This window comes from Lissotriton vulgaris, chromosome 10, assembly GCF_964263255.1.
Source record: "Lissotriton vulgaris chromosome 10, aLisVul1.2, whole genome shotgun sequence".
NCBI classification, from domain to species: Eukaryota; Metazoa; Chordata; class Amphibia; order Caudata; family Salamandridae; genus Lissotriton; species Lissotriton vulgaris.
Genome location: NC_141698.1, coordinates 8332971 through 8350519, shown reverse-complemented (window position 1 = coordinate 8350519; position 17549 = coordinate 8332971). Strand labels below are relative to the sequence as shown.

General features: G+C 44.1%; 1 protein-coding gene across 2 annotated transcripts in view; it reads left to right on the top strand.

Moving 5' to 3' along the window:
* Nucleotides 1–17549, top strand: part of HUWE1 (HECT, UBA and WWE domain containing E3 ubiquitin protein ligase 1) — a 1800886-nt gene that overhangs the window by 129810 nt on the left and 1653527 nt on the right. Inside the window, exons 6-7 of one of the 2 annotated variants that reach the window (XM_086940170.1) lie at nt 4387–4449; nt 6110–6187. In XM_086940170.1, coding sequence (XP_086796296.1) covers nt 4387–4449; nt 6110–6187 — 141 coding nt within the window. The remainder of the gene's footprint in view (nt 1–4386; nt 4450–6109; nt 6188–17549) is intronic. The other variant, XM_086940169.1, reaches the window with a different exon arrangement.

The window sequence follows — 17549 nt, the reverse complement described above, 5'->3', positions numbered from 1 at the left end:
CTGGTCCAACAAATTTGCATACGCTTTTCCCCCTCTCCCACTAATCCCATTAGTGGTCAGAAAGCTGCAACAACACTCAATGACCATGATACTAGTGGCACCCACGTGGGCAAGACAACCGTGGTTCACCACGCTCCTGCAACTCTCACAAGTACCACATCAAAAGCTAAGAATTCTACCCATGCATCTTACACAGAACCATGGAGAAATAATGCACCCAGATCCCACACAACTGAACTTAGCGATCTGGCTCCTGAAATCCTAGAATTTGGGTACTTAGATCTACCACCAAATTGTATGGAGATAATTAAACAAGCGAGACGTCCCACCACCAGAGCATGCTATGCAGCTAAGTGGAAGAGGTTTGCTATACACTGTACTACTAATAATATCAACCCTCTAGACGTATCAACAAGGGAGATTATTTGCTACTTACTACACTTACAGCAATGTAATCTCGCATACACATCTATCAGGGTACATCTAGCAGCTATAGCAGCGTACCTACAAAACAGGCAGCACATATCACTGTTTAGAGTGCCAGCGATAAAAGCCTTCATGGAAGGCCTTAAAAGAGTCATTCCACCAAGATTACCACCTTCCCCGGTCTGGAACCTCAATGTAGTACTCACCAGACTAATGGGACCACCGTTCGAACCTATGCATAGGTGCGAAATACAATTCCTTACATGGAAGGTGGCTTTCCTGATAGCCATTACCTCACTCAGGAGAGTAAGTGAATTACAGGCATTGACAATACAAGAACCATTCCTGCAGTTACACCAGAATAAAGTGGTTCTTAGAACAAACCCAAAGTTCTCTCCTAAAGTAATTTCGGCATTTCACATCAACCAACCAGTGGAACTGCCAGTCTTTTTTCCAAAACCACAGACAGTAGCAGAAAGGGCTCTACATACACTAGACGTCAAAAGAGCCATTTTGTACTACATAGAAAGGACACAAAATTTCAGGAAAACTAAACAACTATTTGTGGCATTTTCCCCAACTCATAAGGGCAATCCTATCTCTAAAGCAGGCATAGCTAGATGGATTGTAAAATGTATACAAGTATGTTACATTAAAGCAAAGAGAACATTAACTGTTCCTCCTAGAGCTCATTCTACACGAAAACTAGGAGCATCTATGGCATTCTTAGGGAACATTCCCCTAGATGACATATGCAGAGCAGCAACTTGGTCTACACCACATACATTCACAAAACACTACTGTGTTGATGTACAGGCTACACAACAAGCCAGAGTGGGCCAAGCTGTATTAAAAACTCTATTTCAAACAGTTGCGACAGACACTGGTGACCACCGCTAGGGAGGTAACTGCTGTACAATCTATTCATAAATGTACCATCTGCAGCCCATATGCATCGAACGGAATATGCTACTTACCAGTATGCATCTGTTCTTGGCATAGAGGGCTGCAGAGTGGTACATGCCCTCCCTGCCTCCCCGGAAACCTGTGTCTGCCCCAACATTATCTTAGTTAGATACACTTACATGGGCATATCTTTATGTACTCTACTACACTACTCCATCTAACCCTACTATGGCAAAACAATCTAAGGATGGAGCCGATGCCCATGCGCACTAACACCAAGAGGAGGAGTCATCTATGACGACAAAGACTTCTCCAGGAGAAAAACAAAGTGCAATCATCCGAGCCCAACACCAGATGGCGATCTATTCATAAATGTACCACTCTGCAGCCCTCTATGCCAAGAACAGATGCATACTGGTAAGTAGCATATTCCTTACATTCCCTGGATTTGAAACGTTGTCTTAAGTTTTACTTTAAGCGCACTGCATCCATCAGGAAATCTGATCAACTGTTCGTAGCCTATGGCCTGACCTGCAAAGGACAACCTGTTACCAAACAAACTATTACTAGGTGGATTTCTTCCACCATTACCTTTTGTCATCAACTGGCTGGCAAGCCTCTTCCAGCTCCAGTACGTGCTCATTCAACTAGAGCGGTGTCAGCTTCTACTGCCCTCTTTGCGGGGGTACCTCTGCGACACATTTGCAGAGCTGCTACGTGGTCGAGCAGCCATACCTTTACGAAGCACTACTGTCTGCAGTCAACAGACGCCGCTGATGCAGCAGTCGGACAAGTGGTGCTGCGGAATCTTTTCCATTAAAGGTGAGCCTCTGTTGCTACCCGCCTCCAGTCATAATGATTTTCTCTTTAATATATGTTTATTATATGCTTGAATTTACTGTTACCTTTATGACTTATATGATGATTACTGCTTTCTACTCTTATTCAAGCATGTGAATCTATGAAAGACACCCCTAATACTGGAGAAGAACATAAGTTACTTACCTGTAAACTGTGGTTCTCCAGTATTGGTGTCTTTCATAGGTTCACATGCAACCCTCCCGTCCTCCCCTCAGAGGCTCTCTTATCCTCAGGCACTTTTGGTTACTCTGTGCTACGAAAATCTGAGGTCTTGGGCTTCTGAGGAGAAGGTTCTAGAGGGAGCTACAGCCTGATTGGCTGGAATTTGGACCAAAACATAATGACACTGATATGTTACCAAGTTGAGTTTTTCCCTTAGGCTTTCTATGGGCCTATTCAGTTCTATGGTACTTTTGAGTTTTCTGGATATTTTACTGTATTTTATCTATGTATATGTATTTATATAATTATAATAATTTTACTTATATATGCATATATTACTGCTATTTTAAGTACCGTAGGACTCCCACTTCGGGGAATATTCAAGCATGTGAATCTATGAAAGACACCAATACTGGAGAACCACAGTTTACAGGTAAGTAACTTATGTTCGTCTGCTGTGTATTTTTCACAAAGCGATACAAAACGGGATGATTGACGGAGCGTTTGAGCAAATCAATTACTCACCCCCAGTCAACTGATCTGGGTTTAATCCATCACCATTCTTTAGCTCACTCCGCCACCCCAGTTCAGACATGGCCATATGCAAATCAGTCTGACCCTGTATTTTTCACATCCTTCTCCCCCCGGGGAGGCGGCTGTATTTGTTTGCAGGATTGCTTTCCAGTAGCTGTGCCCTGTTCTTTCATTCCAGATCTTGGTGCCTCAATACCTGGCACTATTCTGGATGGTGTTGTTCCTCATCATTTGTTTTTCCCTTCTGTTAAGCGGGGTTTTTCGCACACTGTTCCAGTATTCTCTGTTTTGTTTGTGATGGCTCCACGTTGTGGCGCGGAAAAGTTCTCTGAATAAAACTGACATAGGCGCGCCGGGGTGGGACTTATGTATTCTCGCTGGCGTCACGAATACAGACTACGTCAGGGCAGAGTCACGTGGTGCTGACACGCAGGGATGCTATGGCAAAATTTTCCGGATCCAGTCTCACGCCTGGGGATAATTCTACATTAAGGAATCTGCGGCTAGAATCGTCTCTACCAGACACATCATTACCAAATGTAAGTAACTCGTACACTAGTACCATTCTGGCATGGGAATCTATGAAGCATCTAGTGTTGAGAACCTAATTGTTTAAAAATACAGTTGTCTAGTGCTATGTTTCATAGTCACCATGACCCTCTAGTCTCTGCTTTGAGGTTTATTGGCTCTCCATTTTGCTTTGAAAAACAGATCTTTTCCAGGTCCTGTGAAAAAAGGGGGGTGTGGGAGTGTAGAACTCCAAGCCTTTTCCTCTTATTGGCTGGAATTTGGATTGTAAAACAAGGTGGTTAGGCAGCATTTGGGGCATTGTTTGCTATCACTGTTTAACATTTTCTACAGAGGACTTGTCTTAATACTGGGAATGAACTGTATATTTAATTCTGGTAGATAACACTGGCGAGCTTTAATTACTGCTCATTAACATTTTCTTCACCCCTTTGAGTGTTTTGCTCTCTACTACATGATTTCTACAGAATGAAATGTATGTTCTGCTTTACCTGTGTAGTTAGATTTTCAGAATCTGAACTATTAAAATCTGCAAAATTAAACACTTGGGTTTTATTTTGGCAACAGCATGAAATGGTCCTTTTTAAAAAGGATGTCTGCTGTCCTTAGCCTTGCTATGCAATACCGTATAAATCCAGTGAGCACCATTCTTTTAACTGGGAGAACATGCAAGATGTAAACATTAAAGTTCCAATATCTTAATTTTACCACAAAGTATTAGAAACATCTAACGTATCAACCAGGTGTAGCCCAAGTCACCCAGTCCTGGGAAGAGTGATCAGAGCATTGCCACTGATTCTCCTTTCTATAAACTACTTACCCTGGTGAGTGGCAGTAACAACCTCTAAGCCTAGCCTTTGTTTTAGGGCTTACAGGAAGATATGCTCCTAGTCCTGGAGTGTATTGTCTGCAGTGCTGATCAAACGAATTAACTGCTTTTTTGATACTACTTTGATTTCTTTTCTGCAGAGTTGGGGCGGGAAGGAGAACGGCTTTGGGCTGGCAGAGTGTTGTAGAGATCTACATCTGGTGGTAAGTTCTGTTCTCCTTTGCTTTCCTCTCTTGTTCTTTGTTAAAGTGGTCTGACCAGCTTGCGGCACGTAGTGCTGGACACTGCTCCATGCTCCTTCCTTCAGAAAGCCTGCTTCTGACATGAAACTTGATTATGCTTATGAAGCACCTTTTAGCTTTGTTAATTTAGGGGTATAAATGTGGAAGGTAATATGCATTTTGCAAGCCAGCTTATTTACTCTGCCAGCAGTGAAGCTTTCTATGTGTGCTTTTCCATGCTTGCTAGTAGCCCAGAAGTGGGCAAACGTTGTCAAAAGGGTCTTCCCATTCTGCTTGCACCGTTAGTGCTTTATTTTGCAGTTTCTCATTGGCGGTGTATGGTACAATCTGTATGTTGCCATGTGAGCTAATCCATAGAGTATCTCAGCTCTCACTACCTGTTTAGAAGTGTTTGTAGAACTCTGTGCTGCTTCCTTCATCACACCTGCTGATGCCCTCAACAGGTTGCAGCCTTGTTGCAGCCTATGAATATTTACATTTTGTATGGCTGATGTGACTTATTTGTGTTGCTGCATCTGCTTGAGAGCACACCTAATTCCACAAGGAAAACTGTTACGCAGTTATCAAATGACCTCTTGTCCTTTAATTATGCTGCATCCGTCCAACACAATTATGCGAATTAATTTTTTTCTCGGCTTTGCTATTGTACATCTTAGTTATTTTAAATGATAAGTCTCAGCCAAGGATACCTATTGGAGATACATTGTAGTATTTTGTAACGTTGGCTTCTATGCAGGTTGAAATTTTGGTATGATGCATCATCTGAGAAGCTATGATGAACACAATTGTTTTGAAAGTGGTTGATACCTGCTGCTTGTAGGGTGTAAAGCTTGGCAATTTGGTAGTTTTTTTTTGGTAGACCTGGGAAGTTGGTGGTGCTGGTTTGTGGCGATTGTCATAATGTGTAGGAAGATCGGGGGATTCCACTCTGATCATTCCCTCAAATCCTCCTAGAATAGCATGGGTTTGCCTGAATTCCCTCAGTAGCTCATCAGAATGAAGATGCTTGTTGCTGCTCTTCAGATGGGTTTAGTCCTGGCTTTGTGTTGGACATAAGTCTCCTAAGAGCTCCCACATTCTAATGGTGTCTGGTTTTGTTATAATTCAGAATGGGTCACTCGGACGGCAGGAGTCTGCATTGATGAAGTCCTGATCTTTTGATTCTCTGATCGTACAACAATTATCCCGCTAGCATATAATTCCAGCTTTGGATGTAGTTTTTGGCACTCTAACATGCTGATGTAAGGCTGAATAGGCTACATTTGATGCCATTCAGCGGAAAGAAGCTATTGATAAACACTCTACAATCTCAAGCCACACAGTCTTTGGCATTCTAGAGCTGTTGAAGCATCCATTATTTGGAGTCTTGCTCCAGGTGTCTTTCATGTAGTGCATGGACACTTCATCAGGGTCTATAAAAATATTGCGATTGTACAAGAAAGATCTGTTCTCCAAAATGCCTCTTGTTTTTCTGGCTGGAATTCCCCCATGGGCCCAAATATCTGTTAGTGCCTGGGTTCTCTGTCTTGTGTGGGAGGGAGAGGGTGGTGTCTTGGGAGCTGCTTTATTACTTACTCAGCTGGCGCTCACTGTCTGATTCCATCCTGTGCTTTATACACAGAAATACCCTCCCAGTGCAACTACCCTACACTTTGAATTCTATGCAGAGCCAGGGACTGAGATCAAAGTCGAGAAAAGGGTGAGTCTCGCACAGACTTGTTCTTGTACAAAAAGGGGGCGGGTGAAGGTTTGTCGCGAGAAGTGGTTACGTTATTCTGCTTCTTGGTCAGACACTGAGAAGAGGTAGTTACACTGAGAGAATGGGTTGGGGAGGGGGTTTCTTTGGATTGGTGATAGCTTTGGTCCAGGCAGTGTGAAAGGATTCAAAGGTTTGTTCATACATTACTGTGGATAGCCTTTCTAGGGGACGAGATCGTTAATCCATGAAAGTGGATGTCGTTACTTGTGTTGGCAGAACTGTACCAGCTGTCACCTAGGAATCCAGATAATACTTTGATGTGGTTTTCTGAAATGTGAGCAGTGTTTTGAATACATGTTTCTCAGACAACTGCAGTAGGCCTTTCTAGTGGACTTACTGACTGCATTCTGGTTCCCAAAATAGGCAACTATAGGTTATTGTATGGCCCTCCATTGTTCGCCTTGTCCTGCTTGCCAAACTGTGGCTCACCTAGTCTGTCCTTTGTTCTGTGGTATCCGAATAGGGCATGAAACATCCCTTTCACACACCTAGCAAGATAGTATTGTTTCTGCTAGGTTTGAAGGAGGGTCTGCATAATCTGAGCTGAACTGGTCTGTGGGCCTACAGTGGCCTAAGCCACATCCATGAGTCTAGCATCACTGCCTTGACACACGGATATTGGGAATTTAGGGTACGAAGTGGATGGTTTGTGTTCTGTCTGAGGCTGTGAGATTTCTGCTCTTGTTTTCTTGTCTTGGTTTCGTCCTTTCTTCCCTGGTGTCCATTAGCACTACTTGAAAGGAGTACATTTTAGGAAGAACTGAATACCGCTTACCCCTTAGAGGGACTTGCTCCAGGGTAGTGGTCAATACATTGGGCATGCAATACAAGGGAAGGGGTAACTGTCAATTGCTGAAAAGGGAATCGATTTTTGTTGTGAATTTGGCTTTTGTCTCCTTGTTGAATTAGACACCAGAATAAATGTAGATCTGTAGCACTGCCAGCAGTGTACATATCTGCTGTAGGTATCTACCAAGTGGATGATCTGGGAGCCTGGGAAAGGGGGTGGGGGGTCTAGTGCACTAGAAAAAGCTTTAGTTTGTCCCTGCGTGAGCACGTTAAGAGTGGCATATTAGTCAAGGATTGCTCATTACTCTAAAAACGCTCTTAGGAATATTTGTCTTCCTAGTGTTGCAATTGGACATGGGTGGTGAAGCGAAGTCCTTACCACCCATATTCTAGAATGCATTCTTTTCAGAATTGTAATTAAATGGATCAAGCTGCTTCAAGATTGTAAAAGTTTGTTGCCTGAAGACAGATGTCCCTGTTGGGCATATCCCAAGAAAGTGAATACTTGAGCACTAAACACATCTTTGAGAATCTTGCTGTCGTTTAACAAATGGTGTGGTGTGTACTTTGTGACTGACTTCTCGTTTGATTCTCACTTGGTCTAGGCTCACGCCCTTGATCTAGTCCCAAGGCTTGTTTTTTGATCGATTCATGCAATTTGGGTGTTTTCTAATGGTGCTGCTACTAGTATCTGGGGTATGTGTAAATGCACAGGTATCGTAATGGCTCATTGTGATTCGTGGATTATTACAAGTTAAATTACAGTTCGAGGCATGTGGGCTGCTGAATTCATATCTGTGCATAGATCGCCGCCAGTGTTGGATCCGGATGATTGCACATTGTTGTCCTGGAAGAGTCTTCGAAGTATCACGAGATGGGTGGCTCCTCCCCTGGACTACAGTGCGCATGGGCATCCTCTCCATCCTCGGATTGTTTTTTTCCGCCATTGGGGGTTTGGATGTTACTATCTTAGCTCAAGTTTGTAAAACTTTCTACAAAGCCAAAAGGCTTTCGACAGCGTCGGTTTCGTTCGGTACCGGTTACTTTGTTTCGAGAGGACATCGATGAATCAGACTGTTTCTTTCCACACTCGACCCGATCTTCGATCTACAATGGAAAGAAGCCCATTCAAGAGGTGTCTACTTTGCAATGCAAAATGCCCGCACATCGATGTCCACCCAGTGTGTAACAAGTGCCTGTCCCCAGATCACAACGAAGCCAACTGTATGGCCTGTGCCCGGTTCAGGTCGAAGAAAACTCTTAGGATTCGACGCGCGGCTCGATTGGAGTCGAAAAGGTCAGCGCCTGTTTCAGAAAACATCTTCGGACGGAAGACGAAGAGGTCGTTGATCTGGAGGATCAGGAATACCGCTCCGATCCGGCTTCGGGCCATGACTTGGAGTATGGCGCCGAAGACCAAGAGGTGCAAGAAGACGAAAACGTCGTCTAAGAGGTAAAAGACGACGCAGAGGCCCTTGGGGCCGTAGAAGATAGCTCAGGCGAGGAGCTAGGCCCAACCGGCTATACGGGGGCCGACGATGACTCACTCAATAAGGCTCCAGTCGAGGGATCGCCACTAGGCCTTACCCAAGATCTACAGTCTCGTTCTACAGCCCCGCATAAAGGCCCGGCTTCGAACATTACTAAAGAGCAATCGGTTTCAAAACCGCCATCGGTCGATCCAAAGAAACTGAAAGCATCAATGCAAAAGCCAAAAGTGCAACTGACTCTGGTTGGCTCCAAGGCATCAAACCCCTCGGAGCCGACGAAACAGAAAATGTCCAATGCCGAAAAGCTCAAGAAGGTCATCGAACCGACGGTTGGGGCACCGAAGACCAAGGTCAAGGCTGTCGAACCAACAAGGCCAACGCCGAAAGGAGTTGACCCACACAAGACTCGAACCGAAAGACTGGATCGATCCTTGGTCGAGGCCTGCGGACTAGACAAAGACTGGCTCCAAGGACCCTGTCGAGTCGACGCAGCCTAATCCATTCATAGCCAAGGAAGTGTCGGAGTCACTCCAACGCATCAAGGATAAGGCTACAGCGGCCGGGCCGAAGAAGGCCCCAACGCCAAAGCTGGTCGGAAACGTTCAGACCGCGTCGACACCAATCAAATTTGGGTTGCCACCGACGGTGCGTCCGAAAATGTTCGAACCGAAAAGAGGTATCGGCGCCATTAAAAAAGTGTCGACGGAAGTGGAGGCTACAGAGGAGCCTAAAGAACAGGAGCCGAGGCAATTCATCGACTCGGAAACTGGTAGATTGTCAATATATAAAAGGAAAATAATACCAGAAACTCCCATGCAGTCATATAAGATTCCCTTGAAGAAAAAGAGGGTTTCAACAAAGTCACCGGCTCTTGTGGAACCCCTCCATTCCTATGGACAAGAACCTCAGAATTTTCCACCCACATACTCAGAGGTGGATGCAGGGGATGACTAACATGAGGATGACCCTTATCATGTGGACACTGATCCCGATGATCAAAACCAACCATGGGCAGACTCGGCTGACCCGAGGGATCCGCAGACTGCCCCTGACACTCATGTATACAGTGTGAAAACATCTCCTACTGAGGACACTACTGCCTTTAACACCTTTATTGAAAGAGCAGCCAGTAATCATGACGTCGAGCTACATGCTGACCCTGTGGCGGAAGACTTTCTGGTCGACACCTTTTCTACTTCAGAAAGAACAGTCAAAACCCTGCCCATGCTAAAAGGGGTCCTTAAGCATGCTGGTGACATTTTTAAGGACACAACTAAGGCCAGGGTGTTAAACCCAAGGATTGAAAATAAATATAGACCGGCACCTGTGGACCCTACTTATATAAGGGGACAGTTGCCATTGGACTCATTAGTTGTTTCAATGCATGTAAAAGAGCAAACTCCCAGACTACAGGTGGTGCTTCTCCTCCCGACAAAGAGTCAAAAGTTCTGGAAAGTTCAGGAAAAAGGGTGGCTGCGCAGGCGGCTAACATCTGGCGCATTGCCAACACTCAGGCTTTCTTAGCCAGATATGACCGGTCCCATTATGATACCCTTGAGACACTGTTGCAGCACCTACCAGATCAGTACAAGGAGGGTGCAGAACTACTAATCCAAGAAGGGAAGCTTATCACCAATGCTTTCATCAAGTGCGCGCTAGACGCAGCTGACACTGCAGCCAGGGCCATCAACACTAGTGTTATGTTGAAGAGACATGCCTGGTTGAGAATCTCTGGATTCAAACCAGAAATACAAACTTCTGTCCTCAGTCAGCCAGTTAACCCGGACTACTTATTTGGACCTGAGGTTGACACCACCCTTGAGAAAATTAAAAAAGACACAGACTGCAAAGTCTATGGGGGCTCTGCAGTTGCAGCAGTTTCGGGGTGGCTCCTTTCGTCGCTCCAATGCTAGGGGCCCTTCAAGAGGCCAATCCACACAACAGACACAGTACAATAAAGGAAGTACACAATCCACCTACAATAAGAACAATCGGGGTGGATATCTTGGAATCAACATCAAGGGCAGAGGTAGAGGAAACAACAGTTCCAGATCCTCTGCCAATAACAAACAGTGACGCCCTGTCACTGCCCCCCGACCATATAACACCTGTCGGGGGGGAGACTACAACAGTTCCTGCCAGTCTGGAAATCCATCACCACGGACAGATGGGTGAGCGACATTGTCCAGTACGGGTATTGTCTAGAATTAACATCCACTCCACCCAACATCCCTCCAAGACACCGTCCAATGTCCGCATAGCACTTACACTTATTGCAGCAGGAGGTCGTCAGCATGCTGCAAAAAGGGGCCATAGAGCTCGTGCCTACAGAAGACCGAGGCTCAGGGCTGTACTCTCTGTACTTTTTAATACCCAAAAAGGACGGGTCTCTCAGACCTATACTGGACCTCAGGCCTCTAAACAGTTACATTCTGTCAGAGCATTTTCATATGCTCACCTTACAGCAGGTTCTGCCGTTACTCAGTCAGGGAGACTTCCTCACAACATTGGATCTAAAAGATGCGTATTTCCATATACCCATACACCCGTCACACAGACAGTATCTCTGGTTCACTATTCACAATCAACATTATCAGTTCAATGTCCTCCCGTTTGGAGTAACGACGGCACCCAGGGTGTTCACAAAGTGCCTGGCGACAGTAGCAGCACACCTCAGGAGACAGCACATACATGTCTACCCTTATCTGGACGACTGGCTTATTCAAGCAAAGACGGCCCAGCAGTGTGCCAGCCACATGTCCCACACCATTCATCTTCACAGTCTGGGATTCTCGCTGAATTATCCAAAGTCACATCTTCTGCCCGCCCACGTGCGACAGTACCTGGGCGTGACAAACACTCTGGCAGCCAAAGCTCAGCCAAATTCAGCGAGAATAAACTGCATGCAGTTGCTGATACAAAAATTCAAACCTCAACACTCGCTTCCAGCAAAAGTGTTCATGCAGTTTATTAGGCATGATGGCCTCCTGCATCTTCATAGTCCTGCACGCGAGAATACATATGTGTCCGCTTCAGGAGTGCTTGGCACGTCAGTGTAATCCGGCTCAAGGACAGTTAAAAGACCTAGTGTTGGTGAGCGGTCGGGCATTCAACTCTCTGCATTGGTGGAACCCACAAAACCTTTGCAAGGGCCGACCGTTCCAAGAGCCTGTGCCACAGATTATACTGATGACGGACGCGTCTCTCCAGGGATGGGGAGCTCATGTACTCCACTACACAGTGCAGGGACTATGGACAGCACAGCAAAAGAAGATGCACATCAACCTTCTGGAACTGATGGCAATCTTCATGGCAATGAAAGCTTTCAAGGTACACTTGTGCAACAAGGTCGTGTTGATCCGAACGGACAACATGACTGCCATGTACTACATACAGAAGCAGGGAGGAATACACTCTCCACAGTTGTCTCATCTGGCTCAGAGCATGTGGAAGTGGGCCATTCAGAGGAACATCTTCCTCATGGCGGAACACCTCCCGGGCAAAGACAACCAGATGGCGGATCTGCTCAGCAGACACAGCCACCAAGGGCACGAGTGGGAGATACATCCATCAGTACTCCAGCCGTACTTCCAGCAGTGGGGTCATCCAGAGATAGACCTATTCACCACAAGGGAAAACGCAAAATGCCAAAGCTTCGCCGCCAGGTTCCCTCATCCGCAGTCACAGGGCAATGCGATATGGATGAACTGGTCAGGCACACTTTTCCCCCAGCGCCTCTAATACCGCTGGTGGCACGCAAGCTGAAGCAACACTCGATGACACTCATCCTGGTTGCTCCAACGTGGGCACGCCAGCCATGGTACACCACACTAGTAGAACTTTCCGTGGTACCGCATCAACGACTGCGGCTAACACCCAGACTTTTAACGCAGAGCCATGGCGAAATTCAGCACCCAGATCCGCAACAGCTCAACCTGGCGATCTGGCTCCTGAAGTCTTAGAATTTGGCTAATTCAACTTGCCACCGGACTGTATGAACATAATCAAGGAGACCCACAACCAGAGCTTGTTATGCGGCTAATTGGAAGAGGTTTGTCATATATTGTAACAATAATGACATTAACCCACTGGATGCATCTATTCAAAACATTCTGTTATTTGCTGCACTTATACAGATGCAACCTGGCATACAGTTCCATTTATATATATATAGTTATCCGCAATAGCAGCTTATCTTCAAAACAGGCAGCACATCTCACTATTCCGAGTGCCTGCCATTAAGGCTTTTCTGGAGGGACTCAAGAGTGATCCCTCCCAGACACCCACCTTCACCTGTATGGAACCTAAATGTGCTCCTCACCAGACTGATGGGACCACCTTTTGAACCTCTACACTCTTGTGAGAATCATTTTCTTACCTGGAAAGTTGCTTTCCTAGTAGCCATTACCTCATTAAGAAGAGTTAGTGATCTCCAGGCACTAACCATTCAAGAGCCATTCATACAGGTCCACGCAAATAGTTGTACTACGCACCAACCCTACGTTAATGCCTAAGGTGATTTCGCAGTTCCACATGAACCAAACCATAGAACTGCCAGTTTTCTTTCCTAATCCAGAAAATGTCGCAGAGAGATCTTCGCACACATTAGACGCCAAAAGAGCTCTTATGTACTATATAGACAGAACAAAGGATTTCAGGAAAACAAAACAACTGTTTGTTGCCTTTTCTCCACAGCACAAAGGCAACCCCATCTCCAAGGCAGGAATAGCCAGATGGATAGTTAAGTGTATACAGATTTGCTATGCAAAGGCTAAACGCACACTAACCATTCCTGCAAGAGCACACTCAACACGTAAGTTAGGTGCATCCATGGCTTTCCTGGGGAATATTCCTTTAGAAGAGATATGTAAGGCACCCACATGGTCCACTACACATACATTTGCGAAACACTACTGAGTAGATGTGCATTCAAGACCGCAGGCAGCTGTAGGACAGGCTGTTCTCAAAACTTTCAGACTGCTACAGCTGGCACGGGCAGCCGCCGCTAATAGGAGGGACTGCTATGTAATCTATGCACAGATAGGAATTCAGCAGCCCACATGCCTCGAACCGAATATGCTACTTACCAGTATGCATCTGTTCTTGGCATGTAGGGCTGATGACATTCATATCGCCCACCCTCCTCCCCTGCGCCTGTAGCAGCTGTAGCACTCGGAATTACTATGGAGCATGGACATCACTCACTGTATTACACTCCATCTCTGCCACAATGGCGAAAAACAATCTGAGGATGCCCATGCGCACTGTAGTCCAGGGGAGGAGCCACCTTTCTCGTGATACTTCGAAGACTCTTCCAGGACAATGTGCGATCATCCGGACCCAACAGTAGGCAGCGATCTATGCACAGATATGAATGTCAGCAGCCCTACATGCCAATATTCGTTATTATCCATAATTCTGCATGTTTTCAGATGTAGGGGGAATACATAGTTCCATCCCCAGAAAAGCATGATTCCTGTAAAGGCTTTTTGTATGCCAGACAAAGTTCATGGGGTTATTGCTTCCGGCGAATTAACTTTTACCAACTTCAATGCAAAAGAGTCAGTGGAGAAATGTTTCTATCGACTGCAAGGATTAGGTGAGAATGACGAGATCTCTTGTTGTTCCAAAGTGCTGCTCAAATAGTTTTGAAGAACTATCTTTACCCGTTTGTTAAATATAAGACTAACTTAAGTGCGTCTCTATGGGATCTTCATTGATGGACACAAAACATTCTGCCCAGATGGAGAATCTGGAGTGATTTTACAAAGATTCTCTTGTAAAGCATTTATTTTTAAATGTGTATCTGCAAGAAACATTCACTGATGTGTTTGTTTTTTAATAACTTTTTTTGCCTTTAAAAGAAATCCCATAATGTTTAAAAATGTAACTGAGTTGGAACTTATACGGCTTAAAGATCGTTCTCAGTGTTAGAGAGAAAAATAAAAAAACTGGAATAAACTTGGGACAGTTATGAACTGGTGGAAGAATTCTAGACATGTAGCCTGCAGTGTTGCTGCGGAGAGCATTTATTACATTTTAAGGTCGGGTCTCGAGACGTCTGTTTCACCGGCTTCATTGTTTCGATAAAATGTCATTAAAATACATACAAGCACTTATGAACATTTAAAAGTACACACATTGTTTTCGGTCAGCCTTCTGTCTTGTAAAGGTTATTCATACTTTGCTTTTACCCATTACAGCAAGGGGAAGGAGTGAGCCACTTCATCCATTGGTTTTCTAATGTTCATTTTATTTTTGTTTTTCACTATTGCATGTATTTACACAAAAAATAAAATAATGGTAAGCTTGCCCAGAACACCTCTATTTTCGTTTCTATAACTTGTTTCTAGTTCCTTTGCGCAGAATCAGTTACTCCGCGCCTGTACTTTTTCCCAACAGTAAGACTGAATATATGACCTCCTTTTTGGCTTTTCACGCTATGGTTTGATGTCTAGCGACGCTTACAGTTTTGTTTTAATAAATGTCTTAATCACACTTTTCCTTAATTGTCTGTGAAACCTCAATCTACCCACCCACTCCCTGTGGCGAGTCAGATTATATCGAGGTGGGCTATTTTCAGGGCCTACTGACCCATTCTGGCAAGTTAGCTGGCAAAGAACAGGTATTCTAGTAATTCAGAAACTGAATGAGCATTAATCATGCCTTTAAATCTTGTTTTTATCTGGTCATATTTGCCGTGTCCAAAGACTGAGCAAGTGTCAACCTATGTATTTTTGCGGGCCCGAGCCTGTAGCTAGTAACCTAGCTCTTGGAGTTTTAATAAACTATTTTTTTTTTTAGAAAACCTTTGTTCGCCCTTCCTGACTATCTGATGCAGTTGTCAACCTAGACAACACGTTGCCACCCCTCGTTATTTTGATATCTAATGCAAGATAAAAATATATTCCCTTTTTTTTAAGATGGTGTCTGATTTTTGTGTTTAACGGTTTCGTTACTTTTACATGTTGTTCACTTGTTCCTTTGTCTAATCCTGATTACACTGTGCTGCAGCTGCCCAGGACTAAGCGAAGGGTTTTCTTGAAGTATCTTCCTGTACCTGCAAGAGATTGACAAGATTACATTTGGAGTGCTCACAACCACACCAAGCCACATTACAGTCCTCATTCCTACAGCTTACATCACATAATTTCGGACCAGTTTAGGGGTCATGTGCATTACTTTTAGGTTGAAATATTTATTTGTTACCAGACCTGCAGGTCTGGTATCAATTTTATAATTTTTTGAGGCCTGGTCTGTTCACAGGTTTTCTTGACTATTTGTGGAGCATCCTTTTGGGGGAGGAAGAAATCAGAAAAGGAAATAACACAATTTAATTTCCTACTAGGCTTGCATGAATTCACGGGATGGGATTACTTGCACAGGTGTACGGGTTGTCTGGAAGACTGAGGATATCTTATTGGATTGCAAACATGGGGTTTATGAAATTAGAAACATCCTTCATAATCAATGATGCATCCTTAAAGGTTTCTAACGCAACCAGATTTCTCCTTTTGCCAAACCAGCCTTTCACAAGGGGCTTCGGCGAGGAGTATCTTAAACTTGCCCAAAGAAGCTTTTTGTGAAGTGGAACATTGATGTTACAACTACCAAAACAATTGCCAATGCTGCTACTACTTTTTAGACTTGATCCAAGAGGATATAAGAACGCATCACTATAACCTCAAACTTATGAATTGCTTTTTTATTTTATCAGCTTATTTAATTTTGTTTATAGAAAAAATGCTTTATCATTTTCTTATATATACAAAAACATTTCACAAAAACCCACAAATTGACTGTACAAAATACCCAAAAATATAACCTAATCACATCCAACAATCTTCTCCAAACCTACTGCATTCATACCCAAGCCATATAATCCTTCATATACAATAAACCAAACATAAAATTACAAACCCCACAGGAATTTTATCCTACAAGGTGCAGATATATACATTTATGTAAATTTTTAACATTTATCGAGTTTGTACTAGTCTTCTATTAGCCTATGAATAAAGCTACTCCAAATTGAACACAAAAATGAGTTTGGTTTATCTTGAGGTCTACGCGTTTCGAACCCTTCTGTTCTTGGGGGTTCTCATCAGGACCAAACATTCACAAAAAAAAGAGAAAAAATGAAGAATCAAGAAATGAAAATGACCTTAATTACAAAAATACCAAGGTTCTGCCAGTAAGCAAGCCACAAGCATCTTACCTCTACTTGTAATCAATGAACAGTGTGCCCAGTAGTGGCACAGGATTGTGAAAGATGGTGTCTAAAGGATAGAACAGAGAAGGAAAGGGACCGTCCTAGTATTGTCATGATAATTTTCTTCAAAGTTGAAAACACGATTTAAGATGGCTAAGCGACCAGGGGGGAAAACCAAAACACTTACACGATTGCTTAAAGTCAGCCGACTGAACTGGTGGTAGTAGACTTGAATGTGTGGGGCATCGTATCTGAAAGTAATGACTCATTTCAAAGACCATTTAAAATTTAAATGCTGCCTTATGGAAAAGTGGGCTAAAGCGTTGTCAATTACCTTAAGGTTGGCTCACTTCAGTTTAATGTCCGCGTGCTCAGCCTCCTGTAAGATATGAAGGGGGACAGTTTAGTTACTTCAGTGTACGTTCCAAGCTCATAGATTACAAAAATGTGCACAGCACGCTCGGTGCTTAGCGCGGGGCAACGCGGAAGTGTAGCGCAATGCTGGAGCGTCTCAACATCCAACAAACGGATGGAACCAATCAGTCTTGTTGTTCTGGGTTCTAAACATTACGTCCAATAAACCTGTATGTGTATGTATGTGTGTGTATGTATGTGTGTGTATGGGTGTGTGTGTATGTGTGTGTATATGTATATATGTATATATGCATGTGTGTATGTGTGTGCCAGTGACTGCCAGCAGAGCTGATTCAGGGCTGTGGCGGGGTCTAAAACCGTTTAGGGGTGATCCCAATTTTATTTTATTTTAGAGGGTACTCAATACTTCATAGTATAGTGCAGGGAAGGAGGATAA